The 27,431-nt window shown below is 44.9% G+C and overlaps 1 protein-coding gene across 5 annotated transcripts in view; it reads left to right on the plus strand.

The window, feature by feature from the left end:
* ENTPD3 (ectonucleoside triphosphate diphosphohydrolase 3) overlaps positions 1-22,763 on the plus strand; it is a 96,223-nt gene extending 73,460 nt beyond the window's left edge. For 2 of the 5 annotated variants that reach the window (XM_075315222.1, XM_075315224.1), the window contains exons 7-10: positions 2,494-2,766; positions 4,830-4,940; positions 8,957-9,094; positions 13,361-14,866. In XM_075315222.1, coding sequence (XP_075171337.1) covers positions 2,494-2,766; positions 4,830-4,940; positions 8,957-9,094; positions 13,361-13,549 — 711 coding nt within the window. In that variant the 3' untranslated portion in view covers positions 13,550-14,866. Of the gene's footprint in view, positions 1-2,493; positions 2,767-4,829; positions 4,941-8,956; positions 9,095-13,360; positions 14,867-21,487 lie in introns of those variants that run through there. The other 3 variants (XR_012724355.1, XM_075315223.1, XM_075315225.1) reach the window with 3 other exon arrangements.
* Positions 22,764-27,431: the final 4,668 nt, after the last annotated feature.

The raw sequence follows: 27,431 nt of genomic DNA on the forward strand, positions 1-27,431 counted from the left end.
TTCGCCTTATAGGGTGCCGACCTCCGCTGCGAGGTAGGGAGAGTTTAGGGCTATTGCCCCAATCCCTGCCCCTCCTTTATTGGAATATTTAATTGTGTCTATACTCACATGGGTGTATGTTGTTTGGAACGTTAATGATTATAACATAAACATGTAACGATCCACAAGATAATGGTGAACGCTGCAAGTCATGTAACAAATGTTCGTTTTCCTTTAATAATTAGATCTTTATATAAGGTATTTTTGGTTTAGTACCTAGAACATGATTATATTTCTCACAGATACTGCAGATACAGTGTGATATCCTGACCAGTGATGTACGAGCCGTATACAACTGCCTGTATAGTGTGTTAAACATGTGTATCCTCCAATTCCAGATCCTAAATCAGTGTTAGGAGCACGTGGTCTTCAGCCAGGAGACTGGGTGATCCTAAAAAGACAAGTCAGAATGAGCCCTGAGTCAGAATCAGGTGGACCGATCCAGCTTATCCCAACCACAGCAACTTCCATGAAGCTTGAGGGAAAACCCATCTGGAGACAACAACCACTGTAAAGAGTCCATTGTACCAGCAGAATGAGGGTCACAACACACATAGTGCTGGATTATCTCACATAGAACCTTATGGAGAATTTCTAGATTGGGGATGATACATGGGAAATAACCATAAGGGAAGAATGGGTACAGGAACATTACACAAATAAGGGCTCATGGTGGGAAAAACATTATCTGACCTGAACCAATCAATTATTTTAAAGGTTTAAGTGACTTTTTAAGGATAACATACACTTGTAGGTAACTGGTATTGTTTTATTTGTGGGTATTTGAAGCCGTAAAAGTGCTACTCTGTGTTACTGAAGGTAATCGGATCCATGTGTAAGGGAAATCTTGTTAAAGGCCTCCTGGTGGTAGATTATGGACCCGAGACAAGAACGGGTAATACAGGTGATATATACGATACGATATACGATAAGATACGGGTGATATAGTGTTGTGATACAATCAGGTGTATTCTGGTAGAAAAGTCTCGAAGACGCGGACAGCACTCGGATATTGACTGAGAATCAGTCTTTCAGAAACAGTAATGCTAAAAGCTGCAGCATAACAGTAAGAAGCTTATTCTTACAATTGCCTTACTCTTTCTAATCGATTAATCTCAAATTCTGAGTAAGCTCTTCGGCATTAAATAGTCTGTTCTAGTTACCTATACCTCTGTGAACTGTGTGTGCGGGATGTGATCAACTCTCTGATCAGCAGTCTGTACCAGCGGGGGCAAAAGCTTAGCATTGCTTGTATAGCAGATAGAAAAATGAAAAAAGGTTGCAGTTAAAGCATTAGAGCTGATGTGTTAGAGGACCACGGTAGGGTCAGAAGGTTAATAAAGTATTTAGGGGGGACTGTTGAGGAGAGCCATAAAATGAAATACTTACTTAACCTCTGGACATAGAGCATTCTGGGAAATATGTCGATTTGCCTAACATAATTCAGCTCTCAGATCATACACATGACACAGATATAAAGATGGCTGCCATTTCCTGTTCACCACACCTTGCTTGGAATGCAGGGAATGAAAGAAGATACCATATAAGGTAAGACCCTTACCAGAATCACAACCAAACCATCAGCATGGATGCACCAGATGACGTCCCACCCATCATCATGGTTTCATCCACTGAAGTCAGACGCACCCATCAACAGCAACACGGATCTCCCCATTGGCTAGCTCATGAACTGTCCCACTAAATGGGCATATGTGAACTTGTGTACGCCCCTAGCCTATATCAAGAGGACGTATGTTCCTTCTCTGTCTGTTTGGTGCCATCTTTACTGTGACCAAGAAGAGATTTCATATCCGACTGTGTCTGGTGTGAATTCTTTTATGCATGCACTTGGTATATACCAATTCGGCCAGGCAGTAGGCAACTAGTGATCTCTGGTTAAGAGTTCACCTTAACACCTGTACCTTTGCACCTGTTCCCATTTAGACTGTGCTTCCATTTTTATCCTGTTTGTTTTGCCAGTGCCCATCCTGCCTATGACTGTGTCCGTGTTCTGCTGTCTCCCTGTTGCGCTCAGCTGCCACAGTCCAAGTAACTGCCCTGGGAAATGGCATCTGGTGTGCCACCTCACAGCAGGTGCTTAGTTAAGGCCCTCCCATGAACGAGTAGACCTGAGTGCCCCCTTGTGGTCCACTGGGTCCACTCCCGCTCGCCACTTTGAGCGTTACATTATCTCTGTGACTAAGGATGGGGCTTTTGTAGAACAATTATGGAACCAGGGAAAGTAACTATAAATTGATTTTTTTTACACCTTCCAGTAAAATCATTGAATGACCATCACGGCTTTATTTAAGGAAATATGTAAAACTAGAGTTAGTATTGTATTATAACTGGAAGATCACAATATGAGGCTCTGCAAAAAGTACCAAATTATTGGACATGTGTGACTTTCTCATAATTTAATCTGTACCATACTTCTCTGTTTATCACGTTTAGAGCTCACAGGGGAAACCTCATGTAGAAAATCCATGCTATCCTCAGAATTACAAGGTGAATTTAACAATGAATCACATATTTGGAAGTCTGTGTTCTGCATCTTTTCGACCAACAAACTACAATCCGGAGCAACTCATAAGCTTTAAGGGTACAGGAGAGCCAGTCCAATGTATGGAGAGAGTAGCTACACTGTTTAATTTTGCTGCTTGCCATGGGAAGCAAGACTGCTCATTCGATGGTGTTTACCAGCCCAAGGTGAAGGGAGGATTTTCAGTAAGCTGTTCTCCGATATTAGTGTTGTGTGCAATTGTCTTTTTTTTTTGTCATTATATGTCATGTTCAGTTATGGACCTGTTCACACTGCATGTTAAGGAGTGCAGTCAGTCTTTTTGTCTAGATCATGGGGTCATACCTTTTGACCGTGCACCCCTCCCCCGTTAGCCACAGGTGATTTTATTCTCTACAGTATAGCAGGTTTCTACATCGCCCATACACATGAAGATTTTTTAACCAAGAGAGAACCTTCAGTTCAGTGTAGGTACCCAATAATGAGAAATGCCTTGACGTGGCTACTGGGCAGATATAGAAATAGCCATTTTTGTATGCAAAATATCTACATTTTTTCTTTGATTTCCTTTGGCAGTAATGCATGTCTATATTCTTACATTCATTGTTTGCATGATTTAGCATTTCAGAGTGCAACTGTCTTTTTTTGTCATTCTGTGTCAGTTCATGTTCAGTTATGGACCTGTTCACACTGCATGTTAGGGAGTGCCATGTAAAATAGGCATCAGATATGTTGAACGTTAACATGACAAATCCTTGGTTCTTCTGGCAGATACTTGTAGCTTAATGTTTGCCATCTGTCACCAGGTCTATGCTTCCAAATATAAGGGCAACTTAAACTTGTGGAAAGATATACTGATGCGAGTTCTCATTTAGTAATCTTCTTGCCTTCAGGGTTTTTTTTTGTGAACAGGAGGATGGTGGTAATGACGTGCCCACGGGGTCTTTGGGGGACACTTGTTACCGGGCCGGTGTCGATTCTGGTTATCACAGCGGCCTCGCCCGGGTTCCATGACCCCGTCAGTGTCAATAAAGATGGGGATGATGGGAGTAGTTATTCATGACGCCACCTGTGGTATGCGGCCAGTGATTAGCCGCCGCTGCAGAAAGTCTCTGTCTTCTGGGACAGATGGTGACACAGCTCGGGTGTTGCATCTCTCCATAAGTAGAGCTAGGCCCCAGAGAGGAAGGTTGGAGTAGTAGTCGCCTATGGCGCAGGGGCGCAATGATGGGAGCACTGGCAATGATGGGACGACACAGAGGGTGCAGTTCAAGTTCTTTACTCACTGAGATGTCACCGCCTTTGGACTATTGGACTCCGCTGTCATGGGCTCCAGCCGATCCCGGATATTTTGGAGGTCAGAGCCGGTACTTCTTTCTGTGAGTCCTTCCTCCCTGTGCTGTGTGAGTCCCTGTGGCTTGAAGCTATGCTGGCACCAAAGTCCTGGGAATGGTTGTTTTCCTGTCCAGTATAGCACGCAGCGCGAGTCTGTTGCTGGTGCCTCCCGTTGGTTATGACTCCTGGCTCTACATGCTCTATATGCTGCTTTGCCCCGGAATCTGTGTGTGGACCAGAAGACTTGAAATCCTCTATCTGTCTGGCGAGACGTGCAGTGCTCATCAGCCTAGGGCTCCGCACCCTGTTCTCTATGCGCCCGGTCCTGAGGGAGCTGTAGCTCTCTCCTCAGCGACCGTATTCTCCTCTGACTCCCTGATTCCGAGCCTGTCGATGTCTGAATATTCACTCCTGGTCCTGGGACTAATTCCTCCAGCTTGCCCGTCCCCATGACCTCTAGAGCTCTGCTTCTTCCTTCTCTCTCCTCAGACTGTCACTTCCTGTCTGTCTATGTGAAACTGAAAGTGTGTGTGTGTGTGTGTTTGTGTATGTCCTTACTCCCCGTGTCCAGCTCCTCCCCCCTGGGTTTCTCACTAGTGAGCAGAGGGTCCACTACATTAGTGATGGCCACCCTCCAATGTCTCTACCCCAGCCCAGTCCTGGTGAGAGGGCAACTAACTGTGTATGGTGGTGAATTGTTATTGTTTACTGTCAATGACCTCCTCCTTACCCTGAATGTATACTGCACCTCTAGTGAGGTGCAGTACCCTGTGGCGACTGACGCCTCAGGGGCGTCACAGTAACTCTTGAGTATTATTTGACCATTGTGGAAACAGCGCATCCCACCTTCTGAATGGTGTATAGTTACATCCATCTGCTTGATTTAGGCCGCTATCTTTAATGTGGTTAGTTACAGATTTTCTTTGTGTTCCAGGCATTTTCTGGTTTTTATTATACGGCCAATGCTTTAAATCTGACTGGAAATTTCCAATTACCAGAATTTAACACAAGCATGTCTTCTTTCTGTAGCCAAGAATGGAGCAAGGTTTGTATAAATTTTTATATTATAATAGAATAAAACATAAAGGAAAGAAGAACTAGAACCTATAGTCACTAACATAAATCACTCTTTTCAACTCTAATATCCAAGAAAAGAATCCTAGAGTAAATACACTGAACAAAAATATAAAAGCAACACTTTTCTTTTTGCTTCAATTTTCCATGAGCTGAACCCAAACATCTAAGGCTATGTGCCCACGCTGCGGAAAATGCGCGGATTTTGCCGCGGATTTCTCACGGAAAAGCCGCGGATTTTCCAGAAATCTGCAGCACAGCTACTCCCCAGCCATTTCTATGGCATTTGGGAAATGCTGTGCCCACGCTGCGGATTTGTCCGCAGCGGAAATCGTGCGGATTTCCATGCGGAAAAATCTGCAGCATGTCAATTATTGTTGCGGATTTCTCCGCAGGGTCCCATATACTTACCTGCCTCACCGGAGTCACTTTCTCTGTCCGGTGTACAGGAGTGCGGTGAATCCAGGTACAGGAAGGAAGAGGTGGGCGGATCCTGCACGAGCTCCGGTCATGTGACAGCCGGAGCTAGTTCAAGCCCGCCCACCTTCTTCTGCAGACGCTGAGTGACCCGGCTGCCGGAAAGCGAGGTGCTGCATGATGGAGGTAAGTATGAACTCCCCCGATCACTGCAGCACTTGTTCTGCATTGAGGATGCAGTGCCGAAGCCATGGCACTGTATCCTCAATGCAGAATGCCCGCACCATATCCGCACGACATTCCGCAGCATGGAAACAGACAAAAGTTGTGGTGCTGTTTCCTGGGAGCACCTGCGGAATGTCCTGCGGATATATCCGCAGGACACTGTCCCCGTGGGCACATAGCCTAAGACTTTTTCTATGTACACAAAAGACGTTTTTCTCACAAGTATTCACAAATTTGCCTAAATCTGTGGTAGTGAACACTTGTGCTTTGCTGAGATAATCTACCCACCTCACAGGTGGGGCATATCAAGATGCTGATTAGACAGTATGATTATTGCATAGATGTGCCTTAAGGTCCCGTCACATGTAGCGACATTCCAGCGATCCCACCAGCGATCCGACCTGGAGCGTCGCTACATGGTCGCTGATGCGCTGTCAATCAGGCAGATCTCCACAGCGATCAGAAACCAGCGATCAGTCACCAGCGACCCGTGTAACAACGCTGTTCGTGGTAGCCAGGGTACACATCGGGTAACTATGAAAAGCGCTTAGCATAGTTACCCGATGTGTACCCTGGCTATGTGTGCGGGGAGCCGGCGTCTAGCAGCCTGTAACCGGCGTATGCTGGTAACCATGGTACACATCAGGTAACTAAGCAAAGCGCTTTGCATAGTTACCCGATGTGTACCATGGTTACCAGCGTACCGCCGCTTACAGGCTGCTAGACGCCGGCTCCCTGCACATTCAGATCGTTTGTCTCCCGCCGTCAAACACGCCGATGCGTGCTGCACAGCGGGAGACCAACAAGCAAAAAATGGTCCTGATCGTTTTGTAACGATCAGCGACCTCACAGCAGGGGCCTGCTCGCTGCTGCTTGCCATACACAGCGATATCTCTGGCGAGGTCGCTGATAAGTCACAAAACCTGTGACGTTTCAGCGATCTTGCTAGCGATCTCGCTGTGTGTGACGGGGGCTTTAGGCTTGCCACAATAAAAGGCCACTCTAAAATGTGCATTTTTATAACATAGCAAAATGCCACAGATGTAAGTTTTGAGGGAGGATACAATTGGCATGCTGACTGCAGGAATGTCCAGTAGAGCTGTTCATTTCTCTACCTTAATCCATTAGCCATTGTAGTTCTCTGCACAGGAGGTAAGCAACATAGCTAATCAGGAGACCTATACTTCATTTCTAATTGAAGATATTTGCTAATATTATTAGATTTCTGCTTTATGTTAGAATTTAGATGCTGCAATGAAGTTTAGTCCATGCCCTACTGAAAAAGCTGCTGGAGTGGTTACAGTGTATCACTATCGGCAGTCTAGTTATTTAACAAGTTTTGTCCCAACTTCAGTTTTATGAGTGGACCGCTCTCGGGCCTCCTCGCTTCCTGATAGTTGGCAGAAACCCCTGATTGATTGACAGTTCAGGCCAGCAGAATAGTTGTGCTGATGGCCCAAACTGTGCATGCTACCTGAGGCAACTTTGCCTCTCTGCAGCATTGTAAGTGATATGCGAATGAAGATTGCTAGGAGTAAGCGCTTACAATGTGCTCTTGGAATCCTGGATGCTTCAGGCAGTGCTTACAAGCTCAACAGAAAACAGCTTGTAAATTCTGTGCTTATATGACCAGCGCTTCTAGATTACAGTGGTGGCTGGTAGGGATGAGTATACCCGGACTGTAAGAGTCCGGATCCGCGCGGTTTCAAAAGGTACCCAGGTGCCGGTCCTGGGCCCGGGATTCCGGGTGTTTGATCCGGATCCGGTACTGAAAAAGTAAAAAAAAAAAACAATAAAGGAAAAATAAAGAAAATAAGAAAGAAAATAGAATGAGCGAGTCCGCTCATCTCTAGTGGCTGGCCCTCTTGAGAGTGCGCTTTAAGCAATAGAATAGAAGTATGTTATCAGGAGAACGAATAGGATTTAAATTACTGTACATGGTTGCTTGTTAGCTTTACAAGCAATATACAACTGTAACCATCTGTAAAGATGGAAATACCCCAAGTAAGCATGACTACTAGTGTTTCCTAACACTCTCAGCAAGAAGAGAATTGGACTAAATTGTTTTTTTTTGTTTTTTTTTTAAAGAAAGTTGCATAACTTATAAATATATAAATCTAGAAATGCATCAGTATTGTACTGTGCATTGGACATTTTATATATTTTTTTACTTACCCCAGATACACACTAGGCCTGATTCTTTAAGACTTGCATTTTGCACTTGTGCCGCTACAGTAACATTCATCTAATTCATTAAGAGGCATACACTAATTAATGAATTAGGCCTTTACACCAGGGTGAGGGAAAGCCCAGCGTTCCGTGCAAAAGGAGGGAAGACATAAAGGTAGGCCCTGGTGCTAGGTAGAGGGGTCACCACCTAACTCACCTGTGGCTGATCCCTAAGCTCCCTAACGTTTCTAGACCGGTCCTTCCTCCAATGTGCGATCACATCCCTTGGGCGTTACTGACGCTAGATTAGCCCTGACTAGTGAGCAGGTGAGCAAGACACTAGTCTTACTACTAAAATAAAAACAAACACAAAGAATGGGAGACAAACAAGGTAGAGGCATTCAACATAAGAACTTTGATTTTTCTCCAGAGAGGGACTCCATTATATCTGCTGGAAAGATAACCACAGCTTTCTTAAGAGTCAAATCCTTCACAGGTCAGCATAGAAAGAACTATAGCCGGCATATGAGTAAGGAGTGGGTTTATATAGCAGAAGTGTGTGGTTGTAGCCGAGATTAGCAGCTGCAAATCAATCTCAGCAGGAAAGAAAAGAAACCTTAACGCCTTCAGCACAGAATGAAATGAAATATGCTACTACTAAAGATAAACGATGAAGGGTTTTAAAGAGGATCTTCTGATCCCAGATCCCCTTGAGGTCTCGACACCCTCATGACATACGCTCACCTTACAATTGATACGTGCTTCCACCAAAAAGGTTACTCCAGTCAGGGACTAGAGTACATTTCTGGTATAATTCACACCACTAAATTTGCATAAGTTTTGATGAATGTGCCTGGCGGCCTTTTCCACTCCCCGTCTTGATCCATCACTGCCCACGCTTGAAGTGCTAGCCATGACTTTCTTAAAAATTCCAAAGGTCTCAAAATATTTGCACAACTTCCAATTGCACCATTTTCTTTTTACATTTCAGGGCTTTTTACTAACACCATTGTGAATTGGGCCCTATGTATCTTAGTTATGTCCCCAAAAGCATAGATTGTATGATGTACACATAACACAACTAGATCATGTATCGTCACTTTACATGCATTTATACAATATATGTGTATCTTTAGTACTATAGTCTGGCATGGTGTCTGTCTTTTTTTCCTACAGCTTCCACATATCCTATCCAGATTTGATGAAACCTATGCAAGATCCTATTGTTTTTCGGCTAATTACATTTACCATCTATTAGTCCATGGATATAAATTCAACAGTGAATCTTGGCCTCAGATACTGTTTCAGAAGGAGGTAAAGTAATTATTTCTAATATATTGGGTTAGAAAGTGTCATCACATCCATAGTTGACTCTCCACATGACAATATTTTTAAGATTTTTGTAATGGACGTCATTTATAAAAACTATTTAAAGTAAAAAGTGTATTTGTTTCTACAGTAATCCCCTTTGTTGTTATGGCTATGTTCCCATGATAAACCTTTGGTGAATTTTTTAAATTGTAGAATTTCTACACTAATTATATAAATTAGGTTACCTATGTTTTGTCATTGCTTTTTTGGGTGTGATTTTTTAACGTGTTTTTGTCGCGTTTTTGATGCGTCGGTCTTTGCCTCTTTTTGATGTATCATGCTTTAAATAAAGCTGCTTTATTTTTGATACTTCCTGGTATGTGGCTTTGACAAAACTTTATTGATATACTTAGGTGCATGTTGTGAATACTGTCTGGTGGAGTTCCACTCTTGGACTCCCTCCTGTGGTCGCTGAGGTTAGTGGTTAGATTCTGTTCCCCAGTTCTACACACCTGGTTTGCAGCTCAAACCTTGAAGGCACAAACAAAACAGGATACGATACAAAAAAAAACTTTAAAAGATAATTCACAGATGTATAAGCAAATAACACACGAAAATTATGAAGCTAAACCATGAACTTAGCTTAGCTTGGTAGCGGGGAAGCCAGAGGAACAAGAGACAGACTCCTATAGTCTCTGGAATTTCAGGCAACTGGCAGAGATAAACAGCCAGCACACACCTATATACAAAATCAAGGTTTGAGCTGCAAACCAGGTGTGTAGAACTGGGGAACAGAATCTAACCACTAACCTCAGTGACTACAGGAGAGAGTCCAAGAGCGGAACTCCACCAGACAGTATTCACAACAGGCGCGGTTTTCATGCACTTTTGATGTGGTTCCGCTGTGCGTTTTTTTTTCCCCTGCAGATTATTCGCATCTAATGCGAATCAAATGGGGAAAATCTGCACAGAAAACTCAGCACAGAAGAGAAATGGATATACTGCAGATTTGAAACACGCACCACAGGGCATTTATGCTAAGTAGAAAAAGAAAAAAATGTCTTCAAATCCCATCCACTATGCTATCAGACATCGTGTTTTTGAGGCTGCGAAAATACGCAGCATCAAAAACACACCAGAAACTCATCATGGAAACATAGCCTATACAGTATAGCACGAAAGTGAATACACCCCTCACATTTTATTAAATATTTTATTATATAATTTCATGGGACAGGACTGAAGATATGACACTTTGATACATTGTAAAGTAGTCAGTGTACAGCTTGCATAACAGTGTAAATTGGTGTGCCCTCTAAATAACTCAACACAGTCATTAATATATAAACATGTCTAACAACAAAAGTGAATACACTCCTAATTGAAAACAGACAAACTGTGCCCAATTAGCCATTTTCCCTCCTTGGTGTCATGTGTCTCATTAGTGATGCAAGGTCTCAGGTGTGAATGAGGAGCTGGTGTGTTAAATTTGGTGTTATCACTCACACACTCTCATACTGGTCATTGGAAGTTCAACATGGCGCCTCATGGCAAAAAATTCTCTGAGGATCTGAAAAAAGGAATTGTTGCTCTACATAAAGATGGCCTAGGCTATAAGAAGATTGTCAACATCCTAAAACTGAGCAGCAGCACGGTGGCCAAGACCATACAGCAGTTTAACAATAGAGGTTCCACTCAAAACAGGCCTCGCCATGGTCAACCAAAGAAGTTAAGTGTATGTGCTCAGCATTATACACAGAGGTTGTCTCCGCATAATAGATGTATGAGTGCTGCAAGCATTGCTGCAGAAGTTAAAGGGGTTGGGGGATCAACTTGTCAGTGACCAGACCATATGCCGCACACTGCATCAAATTGGTCTGCATGGCTGTCATCCCACAAAGAAGCCTATTCTAAAGAAGATTCACAAGAAAGAACAGAAACAGTTTGTGAACACAAGCAGACTAAGGACTTAGATTACTGGAACCATGTCCTGTTGTCTGATGAGACCAAGATAAACATATTTGGTTCAGACGGTGTCAAACGTGTGTGGCAGCAACCAGGTGAGAAGTACAAAGACAAGTGTGTCTTGCCTACAGTCAAGCATGGTGGTGAGAGTGTCAGGGTTTGGGGCTGCATGAATGCTGTGGGAAGCTACAGTTCATTGAAGGAACCATGAATGCCAACATCTACTATGACATACTAAATTAGAGCACGATCCCCTCACTTTGGAAACTGGGCTGCAGGGTAGTATTCCAACATGACGACCCCAAATACATCTCCAAGATGACTGCTAAAGAAAATGAGGGTAAAGGTGCTAGACTGAAAATGGATGACCCCAGACCTAAACCCTATTGAGCATTTGTGGGGCATCCTCAAACGGAAGGTGGAGGAGCACAAGGTCTCTAACATCCACCAGCTCCGTTATGTCATCATGGAGGATGGAAGAGGATCCAGTGGCTTCTGTAAAGCTCTGGTGAACTCGATGCCCAAGAGAGTTAAGGCAGTGCTGGAATTTATTGGTGAGCACACAAAATATTGACACTTTGGACACAATTTGGCCATTCTCACTTAGGAGTGGACTCACTTTTGTTGCCAGAGGTTTTGACACTGAGGCTATGTTCGCACGTTGCGTTTTTTTTCCGCGTTTCTGCAGCGTTTTTAGCAGCAGCGTTTTTGCGCAAAAACGCATGCGTTTTTGATTGCCAGCAAAGTCTATGGGAAAAGCAGAAATCCTGTCTGCACTTTGCTTTTTTTTTCTGCAGCGTTTAATTTGCATATTTGTGGTCAAAAACCATGCTGAAAAAGAAGCAGCATGTCAGTTGTTTTTGCCATTTCTGCAGCGTTTCCTTAACATTGGAGTCAATGAGAAATGGCAAAACGCAAGCAAAATCACAATTCCTGCGTTTTTCATGCTTTTTACCTGCTTTTCCACTGCGTTTTTGGCTCCCAAAACGCATGCTTTTCTGGACAAAATTTAATGGGTTCTAATGTTCCTTTACACACACACAATAACCGAAAATTTAAATGTTAAAAAATTAGAAACTTCACCTATTTTTCTGATAAAATGTGCATAACCACTATTTTCTCATTAAAAATGATAATTTCCCATATAGTTTTATTAAAAGTTAATTTTATACTTTTTTTCTCTTTTTTCATTCTTTTTGACTAATTCAACTTTATTTCTCAGTGTCTTGATCTCAAAAACGCATCTGCAGAAACGCAGGTGAAAACGCAGGTAAAAAGCGCTAAAAACGCACTAAAAACGCGGTAAAAACGCATGCGTTTTTAGCGCTAAAAAATGGTCAAAAGCCATTTGGTCAATAACCAAGGGAAGGAAAACGTGCAGAATAAACTGCAGGTACTCCGACGCAACGTGCGCACATAGCCTAATGGCTATGTGTTGAGTTATTTAGAGGGCACCAAATTTACACTGTTAGATAAGCTGTACACAGACTACTTTACATTATGACACCTTGACACATCTTCAGTGTTGTCTCACATTAAAAGATATAAAATATTTCCAAAAATGTCAAGGGTGTATTTACTTTTGTAATATACTGTATGTGTAGGCTTTAGCGTCTTTAAACATTTTAGGTTTCAAAAACGTGAAGTAGTTAAATGCATTTCATGCTGCCTGTAGTTCCGGCAGAATGAATCAGATAAGGCTACTTTCACACATCCGGATTTTTGCTCTGCGGCACAATACGGCGTTCTGCAGAAAAACCGCAACCGACTTTTGTAACGCCGATTGCGTTTTTTTTTTGCATAGACTTACATTAGTGCCGTATTGTGCTGCAGGGGCTTGCGTTCGGTCCGGTTTTTGCCGCATGCGGCAGATTTAGCCGATGCCGCGGCCGGATCGAACGTTCCCTGCAACGTTTTTTGCTCCGGCAAAAAAACACCGCATCGCGTCGCATCCGGCCGCTGCGGCGCATTTTTCAATGCATACCTATGGAGGCCGGATGCGGCGCGATGCGGAAAAAAACGCATCCGCTCGCCGCATGCGTTTTTTTCCACTGCGCATGCTCAGTAGCATGCCGCAACCGGAAAAAAATGGACGGGCCGCATGTAAAGGATGCGGTGTTTTCGCCGCATCCGTTGCATAGTTTTCACAGCCGGATTGAGCCGCAGTGCTCAAACCGGATGTGTGAAAGTAGCCTAACAGGTTCTCTTTAATGTAATGGCAATTTAATTTCTACTAATATTTTCTCAGGGATTAGGGTGACTTTTTTTTTTATTCTGATAAATTGTGGTCTCTTTTATTGGCAGGTTGGCAATAGCAGCATTGCATGGTCCCTGGGTTACATGCTAAATCTCACCAATATGATCCCTGCAGAAAGACCCCTAATTCTTCTCCCCATGAGGCCTACTGTGTTTGCTGGACTTCTCTTCTTGTTTGCAGCAATATCATTACTGTGTCTCATACTCCTTGTCATTTTAATGGTTCGGGCTTGCTAGGCCTAATCTTCAACCTTTAAAGTAAAAGCCTATCAAAGAGACTAAAGCAACAACATTCATCCTGCAAACATTTGTACAGTATAAAAAGATGTATATTGTCAAGTAAGGTGTGCCAAGGCTCAACCTCGTGTCACATGGACGTACCTCATGGGCTGGAGAACGGACAATGCCCGTAGTCATTTCTTCTATAATGCCCAGATGGGATGCTGTATATAATGAGCCATTAACTATGTGTTTTGTATGAGTGAATGGATATCAGAATATGTTATTTAAAATCAGAGACAGTGGACAACAGCGGATGTATAGATGAGTAATTCTAGTCTGGAGAATATTTAGTGTTTCTTATTGTTATTCTAATTTTCTGAAAGAAACCTTTCTCCTACATCACTAATGGCAGACATTGCAAATAGTTCCTAAATGACTGGAAAAGCAGTGCCATCTGTTGCAGTGGATTGCGCTCAGAAAATCATCATTGCATCCTAACAGAGCTGTGGAAGAAGAAAAGCCAACCAGGGTGGTTTTGTCTGCACCATTTCTTTTAGGGTATGTTCATGCACAGATTTTATAGCATATTCCATGCTTATAGGCTGTGAAAACCGCTGACATAGCACCTCCCAATGATTACAAGGGGAAAACCATGTTGCCTTTGATACTATGTCTCTAGTTTAAATACAGCTGTAAGTGTCGTATCAGTTATTAAAGCGATTATCGCATTGCATCACCCGGCACGGACTCACACTCTCCTCACAGGAGCGGGTTGGTTGCATGCATCTCTATGCAGCTGAGATGCTCCTGTGACGAGAGTGTAAGGGGTGGGCAGACCCCTTACAAAGGGAGCACAGTTAACCCGGAAACGTTGTTATTAATAAAAATGTTTTACTGTTTTTATATTGTGTTAGTGGAGCCCCCTAGTGGCCGGGTGGGACGGCTGTCACCACAGTGGAGAGGAGGAGCCGGCAGAATCAAGGGGAGGGAAGAGAAGGGTTGTTGAGGAAAGTGTAGGAGGAGAAGGCAGTTGTGTCCGGGACGGGAGAAGAAGAAGGAGAGCAGGGGCAGAGTGTGGGAGCTGGAAGAACAGGGAAGCCGGAGAGAAAAGGAGCGGGCGGAACCTCATAGTGCGAAGCAGTCCCGGTGTGGGTCCGGGCTGTGGGTAGCCATAAGTGGGAGCCAGGTGAAGCAGAGTAGCCGGGCACATCCCCACTGGAGGAGACGTCAGGGCAGGCTTTCCCCCAGCTAAGAAAAGAACGTGAAGTCATCTGCAACTGCCGGGTTTTGGAAAGAGTTGTGAAATAAAGAATGTCTTTTATTTGCACCGAATCCTGCCTGGAGAGTGTTTGTACATCGGACGACATCTGCACCACCACACTCTGCCCCACCAAGCCATCTCCTGTCCCGATAGTGACGGCGGAGCCAGGGGTAAGCCTGACAGAAGGGGCCACGACTACAAGCCCCGAGGCACCCCTGGCACCCCATTACATGTGGCGTAGTTGGCAGGATCCGGATCGTATGCAAGGGGACCCGCTCCAAGAAGAAGGAGACCAAGTGGTGCCTAGGGTCCTGGATCCGGAGTATTGGAAAAGAGTCCCGATCCCATGGTGGGAAGAAGAAACAGTGCCTGCAGCGTTGGACCGGGCACAAGATGGCGGCAAGATGGCCGTCGTCTGTGAAGATACAGAAAGCGCGCGAAAAGTTGGCGCCAAAAGAAGAGCCTGGGGCTGGCCGGTGCCGAAAAAGAAGTTCGGAGTACTCCGCCCAAAGAGGGGAGGTGCCGGTCCCAGGGCACGTACGAAGATATGTGAAGTGGGCGGTGTTGTAAGAAGAAAGAAGTACCGCCGCGGAGGGGGTCGACCTGAAGTGTGAGACTGGGGGTGGAGTATGCCCAAGAGCGGGAAAAGTAAGCCCGCCTCCATTTCCTCCAGCTTCTCCACCGACCCTGACGCCTTTACCTGAGCCTTGTTCCCCAAGCAAGATGGAAAACGCCGAGGGACTACACCCTGCGCCTGGCCTGGAGAAGAGCTACCCGAAACAGATTGCGTCTGCGGAGGGATTTCCCGCTCATCTGCCGGCTGTACCCGGAGGACCGGGAAGAGCCACAAAAGTGACTTGGGTGACCACGTGGGACGCCGTGACAGGAGCGACCACGACAGAGGTCCGGGCGACCTACACTGCCCAACTACCGTCGGGGAGCCGGCCTCTGGGAACCCCATACCCATGCCCGGAGATACCCTCGCCAGCCGCGGTGGGATCTGCGACACTTGGTCAAGCTCTGGCTCCGGAGGAAATACACGCCCGGAAACTGGAGAAAGACGAGTGGGGCTTCTACTGGGACCCAGTTCAGCCGTCACCACTACCGACACGAAGATCCCCGTCACCTGAGCCGGACCCAGTACAGGAGCGGCTGCTCGCCGAGACCGTCGCCTGGGAGATGATGGCGGGTCCCCGGGGCGAGGAGTTTGAGCACCAGTACACCACCGGAGTGGTGGTGAAATTCAACCAGAAAGAGGGGTACGGCTTCATCCGGGACGGAGAGACCGGTGACGACTATTTCTACAATAGAGTAAACCTGGATACAGAAGGCCTCCCGCAGCGACTACATACCTTGTACCAAGGAGAGAAGGTACGGTTCCTGAGAGAAGTGGGTTGCCGGGGCCTGTTTGCGGTCGGGGTGACCCGAATGCCCACCGCACAAGAGGCTGCTCAATGGCAGCAAGAAGTGGAATGGGAGGAGTGCCAGAACCGGCGACGAGCACAGCGAAGACCGGTATTAGCCGAAACCTCCCGCCCGCGAAGTACCTTGGCTGTAGCTCCGGCAGTCATGCCCGGGCAGAGTACTGATCCGGAGAAGGGAACCCCGCCGGTGCTGGCGATTAACCAGAACATCACCACCCATCCGGTTATTGTTATGGGCAGCACGCCGCCGTCCCGCGCAGCGACGCCATCACCCCCGTCGGGGACTGAGGAGCCAAAGCCGGAGGCTGAAACAGCGGAGCAACCCATCAGCTACGAGCCTTTCTGGAGGCTGCGCCGGTTGCCCGGGCAGTCCTTGCCCGAGTATGTGCAAGCCCAGAGAGCTGAGTGGCAACGGGCCTACCATCCGGAATGAGCACCAAGACCGGAAGATGGCGGGCCTGTTTTTGTGTTAGACACCGGCGTTGTTCCGAGCCGGAAGAAGGTGTGTTGGTTGAAACCGTTACAGTTGTTGAGCCCGGAGAGAGCCTGCTGCTGGACTGAGCCAGGGGCTCCTCCGCGTCGCTGAGAAGAAGAAGTTTTTGTGTTCCTGCCGTTTACCACCTAAGACCGGGAGCGCTGCCAAGCCTCCGGGCACGACCCAGACCGGGAGCTTCCAGGAGGAACTCCGGGCACTGGACTGGTGCGCCCCTTGCGGTTGCCCCAAAGGTGAACTTGCTTGTAGTTTCATTGCAATGATGTTGTTGCCTTTTATGTGTAGTTTAGGCTCATGCCTTGCCGGGAGGCTCAGGCTTAAAGAGGGGAGGTATGTAAGGGGTGGGCAGACCCCTTACAAAGGGAGCACAGTTAACCCGGAAACGTTGTTATTAATAAAAATGTTTTACTGTTTTTATATTGTGTTAGTGGGGCCCCCTAGTGGCCGGGTGGTATGGCTGTCACCACAGTGGAGAGGAGGAGCCGGCAGAATCAAGGGGAGGGAAGAGAAGGGTTGTTGAGGAAAGTGTAGGAGGAGAAGGTAGTTGTGTCCGGGACGGGAGAAGAAGAAGGAGAGCAGGGGCAGAGTGTGGGAGCTGGAAGAACAGGGAAGCCGGAGAGAAAAGGAGCGGGCGGAACCTCATAGTGCGAAGCAGTCCCGGTGTGGGTCCGGGCTGTGGGTAGCCATAAGTGGGAGCCAGGTGAAGCAGAGTAGCCGGGCACATCCCCACTGGAGGAGATGTCAGGGCAGGCTTTCCCCCAGCTAAGAAAAGAACGTGAAGTCATCTGCAACTGCCGGTTTTTGGAAAGAGTTGTGAAATAAAGAATGTCTTTTATTTGCACCGAATCCTGCCTGGAGAGTGTTTGTACATCGGACGACATCTGCACCACCACACTCTGCCCCACCAAGCCATCTCCTGTCCCGATAGTGACGGCGGAGCCAGGGGTAAGCCTGACAGAAGGGGCCACGACTACAAGCCCCGAGGCACCCCTGGCACCCCGTTACAAGAGTGTGAGTCCGTTACGGGTGATGCAATGCGAGACTCGCGCAAGATACAAGTGAGGTACTCGCAAGTGTGACTTATGACTAAAAATGAGTCTGTTCAAAGTTAGCTCTAAAAGGCTCAAAGAGGCAAAAAACATACAAATTGAGCTTTACCTTCCTGGGATCCAGCGCTGCCTCCCACTGCTCTCCAGTCTTTGTTGATTGACTGCAGCGGTGATATCAGACTGAGCTTGGGGGCCATGCTGAGGTAAACGAATGAGCCACAGGCAACACCTTTGATAATAAATAAGCATCAGATTCAGTTACTGTACTGCCCCCGTGTCAGCAGCCGAGCTGCTAGGATCCGGATCTGCAGTGGCTCGAGGGGCGTCTGGTGGACCCGGGGGTCTCGTGGCCACTCGAATGAAAGGGGGTATTTACAGGGGGAATGGTATATTGAGAGTTCGTGATGCCACCCGTGGTGTGTGGTAAGATGGAGTACCACTGCTGCGGCTGGGAGTACCCGATGGGGATGGAATGGGCAGCCAAGTGTTTAACCCCTCCACGAGTAGGGGAGATGCCCCGGGACTCGGTGATGGTGACAGGGATGTGCCGTTGGGGAGATAAGGGTCACTTGCGTACTCACTCAGTCCAATAACGCTGACACCGACAACTTCAGTAAACCAAAGTTCTGGACACCGCTACCGCTGAGGGGGAGCACGTTTGGGTCCCGTTTCTGCTGGTGTTGCCTGTTGATCTGTGACCTTTTCCCATGGCACCTTGTTCTTTCTGGTTGGTCCCTGTAGCTTAAAACTAGTCGGGTCCCGCTCCCCAGTATGGCTAACTGAGGGAGCTTGCTCTCAGGGTTCACGCTTGGAATTTCTTGGACCGTATTTGTGGAAATTCCTATCCTCTCGTTGCGCTAGTACCCCGATTTTGGAGCGGGTGGAGAGCGAATCTTGAAGGCTCCGTTCTCTTCAGGCGAATTATCAGGTTGCCTGAAGCTACTCCCTGACCTTGGGTCCACGTACCCCGTCGTGCCCTGGTCCCAGCCCATTGATGGTACAAGGCCGCCGGCTGTTCTCCATGACAATGCCGTGCCCCTTGTCACGATCCCCTGCGACCGGGGGTCCAGCTCCTACTAGGCCCAGACCAACGTCTGCTACCTAGTAGTTTTCAAGGAGCCCAGCTCCTGACCTCCTCTCTCCTTCACTTCCAACACTACACTGGCCTACTCCTGACCTCCCCTTAACCAACCCCCCCCCTTCAAGGTGGGCGACCCTATTCTACTCAGACCGTCCACTGGTGTGTCTGGTGGGTGTGGTGCAGAGTGTTCCTAGGATTTTGATTAGCTGGTTTTGGCAACACCAATTGTTAGGGACCCGTAACCAAGGAGGAGGTGGATATTGCACAGAAGGGCAGATTGCACAATACCCTGTGACAACCTGATAGTAAATAGTAATGTGACGCCCTGGCCTAAGTGGGGATGTGACTAGATCTGGTGTTGAAAATTATCCCTCATTAATGTTGGTAACATCTCTTTCCGGCAGTGCTAGATCTATGGCATGATGAGCTCCATTGATTATACAGAGCTTCATCAGGGATTTATCGTGGTGTATGTCATTTCACTGGAAAAATATGATGGAATCTGTAAATGCTGGAATCCTCTTTTCTGAGTTCAAATACAGTAAAATGGTTCCAGGAACCAATGCCAGGTACCAGTTGTTAAAGGGGTTGTCCGTTCTAAATTCCCAAATCTGAAGTCACACTGTGAGGATTTGCCGGTGTCAGGGCCAGGTACGGCAGTCTCGTGGCTGCGAGTGTGCAATATGCAGACTCCCGGCCAGAATCCAACTAGAAGGACCCGGCCTCACTCAGTGCAAGTCTATTGAACAAGGCCGATCCAAATCACCACAGACTTGTGGATGTAGACCAGACAACCCATTTAAAACTATGGCAGAAGTATTAATAATTAATTTGTGATTTAGTCATCCAGTTTTATGTATACATCTATATACAGTCATATGAAAAAGTTTGGGCACCCCTATTAATGTTAACCTTTTTTCTTTATAACAATTTGGGTTTTTGCAACAGCTATTTCAGTTTCATATATCTAATAACTGATGGACTGAGTAATATTTCTGGATTGAAATGAGGTTTATTGTACTAACAGAAAATGTGCAATCCGCATTTAAACAAAATTTGACTGGTGCAAAAGTATGGGCACCCTTATCAATTTCTTGATTTGAACACTCCTAACTACTTTTTACTGACTTACTAAAGCACTAAATTGGTTTTGTAACCTCATTGAGCTTTGAACTTCATAGGCAGGTGTATCCAATCATGAGAAAAGACATTTAAGGTGGCCACTTGCAAGTTGTTCTCCTATTTGAATCTCCTATGAAGAGTGGCATCATGGGCTCCTCAAAACAACTCTCAAATGATCTGAAAACAAAGATTATTCAACATAGTTGTTCAGGGGAAGGATACAAAAAGGTGTCTCGGAGATTTAAACTGTCAGTTTCCACTGTGAGGAACACAGTAAGGAAATGGAAGAACACAGGTACAGTTCTTGTTAAGCCCAGAAGTGGCAGGCCAAGAAAAATTATCAGAAAGGCAGAGAAGAAGAATGGTGAGAACAGTCAAGGACAATCCACAGACCACCTCCAAAAGTATGGGCACCTCAACATAAAAGGGACATTAATATTTTGTAGATCCTCCTTTTGCAAAACTAACAGCCTCTAGTCGCTCGCTTCCTGTAGCTTTTAATGAGTTCCTGGATGAAGGTATATTTGACCATTCCTGTTTACAAAACAATTCCAGTTCAGTTAAGTTTGATGGTCGCCGAGCATGGACAGCACGCTTCAAATAATCCCACACATGTTCAATGATATTCAGGTCTGGGGACTGGGATGGCCATTCCAGAACATTGTAATTGTTCCTCTGCATGAATGCCTGAGTAGATTTGGAGCGGTGTTTTGGATCATTGTCTTGCTGAAATATCCATCCCCTTCGTCACTTCAACTTCGTCACTGATTCTTGCACATTATTGTCAAGAATCTGCTGATACTGAGTTGAATCCATGCGACCCTCAACTTTAACAAGATTCCCGTTGCCGGCATTGGCCACACAGCCCCAAAGCATGATGGAACCTCCACCAAATTTTACTGTGGGTAGCAAGTGCTTTTCTTGGAATGCCGTGGTTTTTTTTGCCTCCATGCATAACACCTTTTTGTATGACCAAACAACTCAATCTTTGTTTCATCAGTCCACAGGACCTTCTTCCAAAATGTAACTGGCTTGTCCAAATGTGCTTTTGCATACCTCAGGCGACTGTTTGTGGCGTGCTTGCAGAAACGGCTTCTTTCTCATCACTCTCCCATAAAGCTTCTCCTTGTGCAACGTGCGCTGTATTGTTGACCGATGCACATTGACACCATCTGCAGCAAGATGATGCTGCAGGTCTTTGGAGGTGGTCAGTTATTAGATATATGAAACTGAAATAGCTGTTCCAAAACCCAAATTGTTATAAAGAAAAAAGGTTAACATTAATAGGGGTGCCCAAACTTTTTCATATGACTGTACATTGCTCATACAGGAATATATTGGAGGGACATTCTCATAACTAAGTGCAAGTAAAAGTAGAATTAGTGGGGGGTTTTTAGGACGTTTGGAAAATAGGGAGCACCATAACTGGTTGGTATAAGTAACAAAATTATTTTTAGAAGCTCTAATAAATTTTTGCTATTGTAATTGTCGTCTGAGACATTTATGATCTATTGTTACTACAGCTCAGCAACATTTCATCAGTGCAAACTCAGTCACCGAAACCCACTGTGATTGGCACATCAAAGCTATGGGTGTCTGTACTGTAACTTGTCCCATACATGCGAATGGGATGAACTGCAAAAACAAGCACATCTCTTCATATGAGCAACTCACTCATTTCATCCTTTAAAGGTTTGGAAAATGTGTCACTTATTCATGAACTGTCGATCCCATAGGCAATATGTTAAATAGAATGGCCATTTATGCATGCATCTTGCTGCTCTATTAAAGCACCGTTTTTTTTTTTTCTTCATTGCACCGCTGGATTAGTGCTTCAAATCTAATTCCCCTAACCCATGTCATATACCCACCTTCCGGCAGCTTCATCTTTTTCCAGTGTCGCTTCATTGCATATAAAGTCAAAACTCGGTGTATCTGAGAGCCTTGCTCTGGCTCTCATAGAAATGCATTGAGAGCTTGTGACATAATGTCTGATTTGCGGTCAGTCAGAAGTTAGTCACAAGATGGTGCCATGGGACAGGAGCCGCATAAAGCTGAAGGTGAGTATAAGACAGGGGGCATGTGGCTAAGATTTAAATCACCACTCCAGAGCTGAAAAAAACAGAACACTGGAGTGGTGCTTTAACTGTCTATGGACTGACAATATTAGCTGTGCTTTTGACTATTTTCATTAGTGACATCGCCTTTGAATAGTGCACCAGGACACATTGTTGGTAATCTACACCTTCTTATTCCTCATGGCTATGGTTGTGTGCTTAGAAAAGAATGAACCAGGGATTGTTGTGATCCAGGAGCTCTATACTGCTACTAAACATCAATTGATTGTTCTGTAGTCTATGCTGTTATGACTATACTGTATCTTATCTGAAATGCCGGAATGTTTCAGAGAAAAATATACTTCACTGCCATTATGCAGTTGGGCTCTGATTCATGTTGCCAGTGGTTTAGGCAGCATCAATCCATGACAGGTTCCTTCAAGGTAACAAAAGAACTGTGTACAGATATAAAATTCTAAATGTAAATTAATGAATTTATCTCAAATCAGCTATTCTATTTTTGTAAAAAAATTAAACATTTTTAACGAAACTTCAATAAAGTATTTTTTTTTCTCATTTGTGATCAATTGGAAATACATATTTTATGTCTTAAAGAAGTAATCCCATCAAAATTTGTTTCCTCTTAATATATTGCACTCATATTATGTAGCACTGTGTACTCACAATTTCTCATTTTGCTTTTCCACCCAATTCATTCTTCTCTTTCCGATTAGGTATATAACATCACATGATTAAAAACCGACTAGCTGAATCCTTCTAAGCTCTATACAGAAACAGGAAGTCTCTTTTCCCTGCATGAGTCATCACTGTAAAGGCCCAGGTAGGAAGAGGAGTGAAGCAGCTGGGTCAGGAGTTGAAGAGGGGATTGACTCATGCAGGGGAAAGAGACTTACAACTTCTACAAAGAGCTTAGAATGATTCAGCTGGTTTATTTTTAATTCTGTGATGTCATAGACCTAATGGAAAAGAGAAGAATTAACTGGTATAAGGGCAAAATTAGCAATTGTAAGTACACTGTATTATATATGATGGCTGCAATAAAGAGAATAAAAACTTTGATGGGATGGAGATCCCATCTTAGTATATTATTAACACTCTATATCGGATGTTTATTCTGTTGCCAATGGGTGTTCCTACATTTTCAATGCATCATGTTTACCATTATTGTACAAAGTTCTTTCTGTAGTACTTCTGTAAATGTATATGTGGAATATTTCACTCCAAGGATACAGGATGTACCAAGTGTTACAGTCCATATACTGAAACCAACATTGTGTTTATATCATGTAAAATAAAATACAGTGTACCAATACAATATTTCTATATTCAATGTGCTTTCTGAGGATGTTTTGGAGACTAAACAATGACTACATTTTAGAGATGTTTCACTGATCAAGGACTACAATGAATCAGACATTAATAAGAAGCCAATGCTGCAGTGATGGAATCACAATGCAGTCTGCAGACTCTAATGTGCCAGCTGCTCAGGGCATCCATAAAGGGAAAAAGCATTTGCAAATGTTCATTGTGTTAATTGTGCTTTTTTTTATAGGTCACAATTTTTATAGAAGATTTGAAAGATGATTCTAAAGACAGCTGTATTTAACACATTTCTGACATTTCACTGAATGCATATTCTTGCATCTTGTATGTAGCAGTCTACATTTCTTTTATTATGTAGTACCCTGTTGTCTACAGATATTATGTGCAAATTTCATATATTCCAGTAGTATAGATAGAAAAAAGAAGCGCTGATAGGGTCTTACCAGATAAACAAACGAGGTGATATATAATATAATACAGTCACCAAATGTGGTTGTGAAAGGTCACACCCACCATAGATAGCATGAGATAATGGCGGCTGCCGCGGCCCCACGTGGAAATGTCTTCAAAGTAGGAGGAGAAAAAGGGTTAATCCCGCAAAAACCTCTTCCTCAGGACCAGAATATCAACAATCAATTTGTTTTACCTCGAAACGCATAGACCTATGGAATAAAAGAGTTATTAATCTATCAACATCTCCACATCTTATTCTGGCGGATTGCACGGGATTAACCCTTTTTTCTCCTCCTACTTTGAAGACAAAATTCATATATTAAAATACTAACGGATTGCTGCTTTCTTCCATTCCCAACCCTATTATAGCGATCTTCTGCACTATATTACCGCTGCTCTGACTAGCTGTTTTCTGTGTAGACCAGTCATCGATATCAATGGGAGTCTTGGTGTAAATCTCATAGACCTTCATAGAGAAAGAGACTTCCAGTCCACACAGAATGCTGTGCGAGCAACTAGTCAGAATAGTCGTCACGTTATGCAGAAAATATCGGAGAGGTACTGGGAATGGAAGAAGGCAGAATTTTGTAAGTATATTAATATGAGGTTGTGCCATGAACAAAGTACATTTTAATCAACAGATCTTCGATTAATAATAAGTTCCATAACTGGATGTGTTTTAAAAAAAGTTCCTGTGCTGAGATAATGTTAATATGTGTCCCTGCTATGTACTGTGTAATGGCTGTGTCTGACCGTACAGGGACACGGTCGGCACATACCATGAAACAGTAGTAGAACATAAAAACAATTATGCATATTTGGTATTGTCATAATTGACCTATAAAATAAAAGCTAACACATTTATTTATGTAGCACAGGAAATAGCACACAAATTAGAGATTTCAAATACAATAGTGGATATGGTTCTTTCATGAGTGTGTGGTGACTGTCTACATATTACCTCTGGGGGATCTCGGATCAGGAGGTCTCAACACTTAATTGATTACATATCCTCTGTGGAGTCTAGAGTATTGAAGTGGATTTACTTTCATTTGATGCTGAATTGTAAAGGACCTTTTTCTTTCAGGTTGAAATTACTTTTTGCCTTAATCACAGCTGCATCATGTTATTGTAATGCAAGTCACTACTTGCGGATAGTACAGACGGAAGAGTAGTCAGGCAAGCCGGGGTCTGGTAACAGGAAGATACTTATGGATACAGGGAATACACAGAAGCGTAGTCAGGTCACAATATGAGGGTCAGAATTCCAGGAGGGCACATAATAGATTCAGGAAGAAAGCTGAGAAGTGGTCAGGTAACGTTCCGAGGTGAAAAGCCAGGAGGTCACAACAGGAACAGGGAGTGGGCAGAGAAGAGTCAAACAGTGGTCCGGGGTCGAGAAACAAAGTTGAAAACACATGCAGAAGCACAGGCCAACAGCACAATTACAGAACCAGAATGTACGACTGGCCAGGTTCTTGGGGAGCATGCTCAGTAAAGAAGCAGAGAAATTAACAGAAAGATGAAGCACCTGAGTATTTGGCACCTCCCAGAACCAACATGGACTCCTGTGCTGTCAATCAACAGAAGCTCAGGAAAACACAGCAGCGCATCTCCTAAAGTGCAAGATGCTCTGCACAGAGGAAGTGTCACTGCCAGCTCAGTAATCCAGGAAAGTGCAGCAGAGCATCTCCTAGTGTGCAAGATGCACTGCACAGAGGAAGCATGACAGTACCCTCTCTTCAATGGGGGGTCATTGGACCCCCAGATTTCTCAAGAAACCTCCGATGGAAGGCTCTGACCAATCGGTTGTCTCTCACTGAATGAGCCGGAACCAGGGCCAGACTGGGACTAAAATTCAGCCCTGGCATTTGGGGGTACACAGGCCCACTTTTCGCGTGTTGAATGTGTAATATCTTTGTGCACTTGTAGATTGTGTAACACGACCATATAACATGTAGTCACGGCTGCATCCGGTATTACAGCTCAGTCCTATTTATTGCTTTTAGTTGCAGGATCTGGTGAAGCCGCTATTTTCCCTACAGAGCTGGGTCTCATAGATAATGTAGAGGATGCTGCTCTCCATATAATGCTGCGGTCACACAGCTGATGGGCAGGGATACAAAATCACATCCCCCTGAACTAATATTCATGACCTATTCTACAGATAGGTGATCAGCGAAGCTGTTGTCACTGGTGATAATTTTGGACACATACCACCTAGGGAATGTGCAATGACATTTTTTGGGGGCAGATCCCACCATGGAAACTATAAAAATCCTCGAATGACCATATGCATCTACTTGCTGTGCACAGATTCAGGATTTTGAGCATCTTTTACAAACTTCAGGTTTCTAAAACCACCAAGTGATTAAAATAAGTGACCGCACCATCGTTCTGGTGTTTTCCACTCGGAAAACGCTCTGTATTTTACAATGCAGATCAATGGCAAGGCTCGGAAGATGCCGGAATCTACAACTCCCAGCTTGTCCTTAACAATGGTAAGGAGATGCTGGGAGTTGTTGTTATCAGACTGTGGACCATACAGGAACCACAATACTGATAAGACTCAGGCAATATCACAAATCAGCTTGTCTCTGAAGACCTCCCTCTTTATTCTTCAGCAGCACTTCCCCACACAGAACCTTTAAAAATAAAAGTATAATATACTGCCCCATAAATATAAATATCTCCCACGCTGTGCCCCTGAATAAATAATTGCTGTGTTTCCTTCACAAAATATTCCCCCACACTGCCCTTATCCAAAATACCTTTCACACTGCCTCTCTCCTTTATATACTACCCCCACGCTGCCTCTTTCCATAATGTCCCCATATACAGCTTATCCACACTGCGCTCTTTATAATATACCCCCACACTGCCTCTCTTCATATCCCCCCATATTGCCCCTTTATTATTATTAATATTATTATTTGTATATTCCCCCCAAACTGCTCTTTTGTAATCCCCCCACCCACAATACAATGTACCCTCCATTACACACACACACACACACACACAAAAATGTACCCCCATTACACACACACACACACACACACACACACTACAATACACCCTCCATTAGCCCTCTCCACACACACACACACACTACAATGCACCCCCATTACACCCCCCCGCACGCACACACACACACACAATGCACCCTCCATTAGCCCTACACACACAGACACACACTACAATGCACCCTCCATTACCCCTCCCACCCACACACACACAATACAATGCACCCCTATTAACCCCACACACACACAATACAATGCACCCCCATTACCCCTACACACACATAATAGAATTACCCCTCCCCCCCACACACAATACAATGCACCCTCCATTACCCCTCCCCTCACACACACACACACACAATACATTACCCCTCCCCTCACACACAATACAATACAGCAAATGAAGGGAAAGCGGGGTGACTAGGAAAGTTTGTCGTGACGCCACCTGTGGTATACGGCCAGAGAGTCGCCGCCGCTGCAGGGTTCCTTGCTGGGGCTGTTAGTAGTGTAGCTCGGGTGTGTTCACTCCCCACAGGCGGAGCGGGCCCCAGGATGATGGTGGGGGTTGTAGTGGTGCAATGGGGTGCAGG

This window comes from Anomaloglossus baeobatrachus, chromosome 6 (assembly GCF_048569485.1).
Source record: "Anomaloglossus baeobatrachus isolate aAnoBae1 chromosome 6, aAnoBae1.hap1, whole genome shotgun sequence".
NCBI classification, from domain to species: Eukaryota; Metazoa; Chordata; class Amphibia; order Anura; family Aromobatidae; genus Anomaloglossus; species Anomaloglossus baeobatrachus.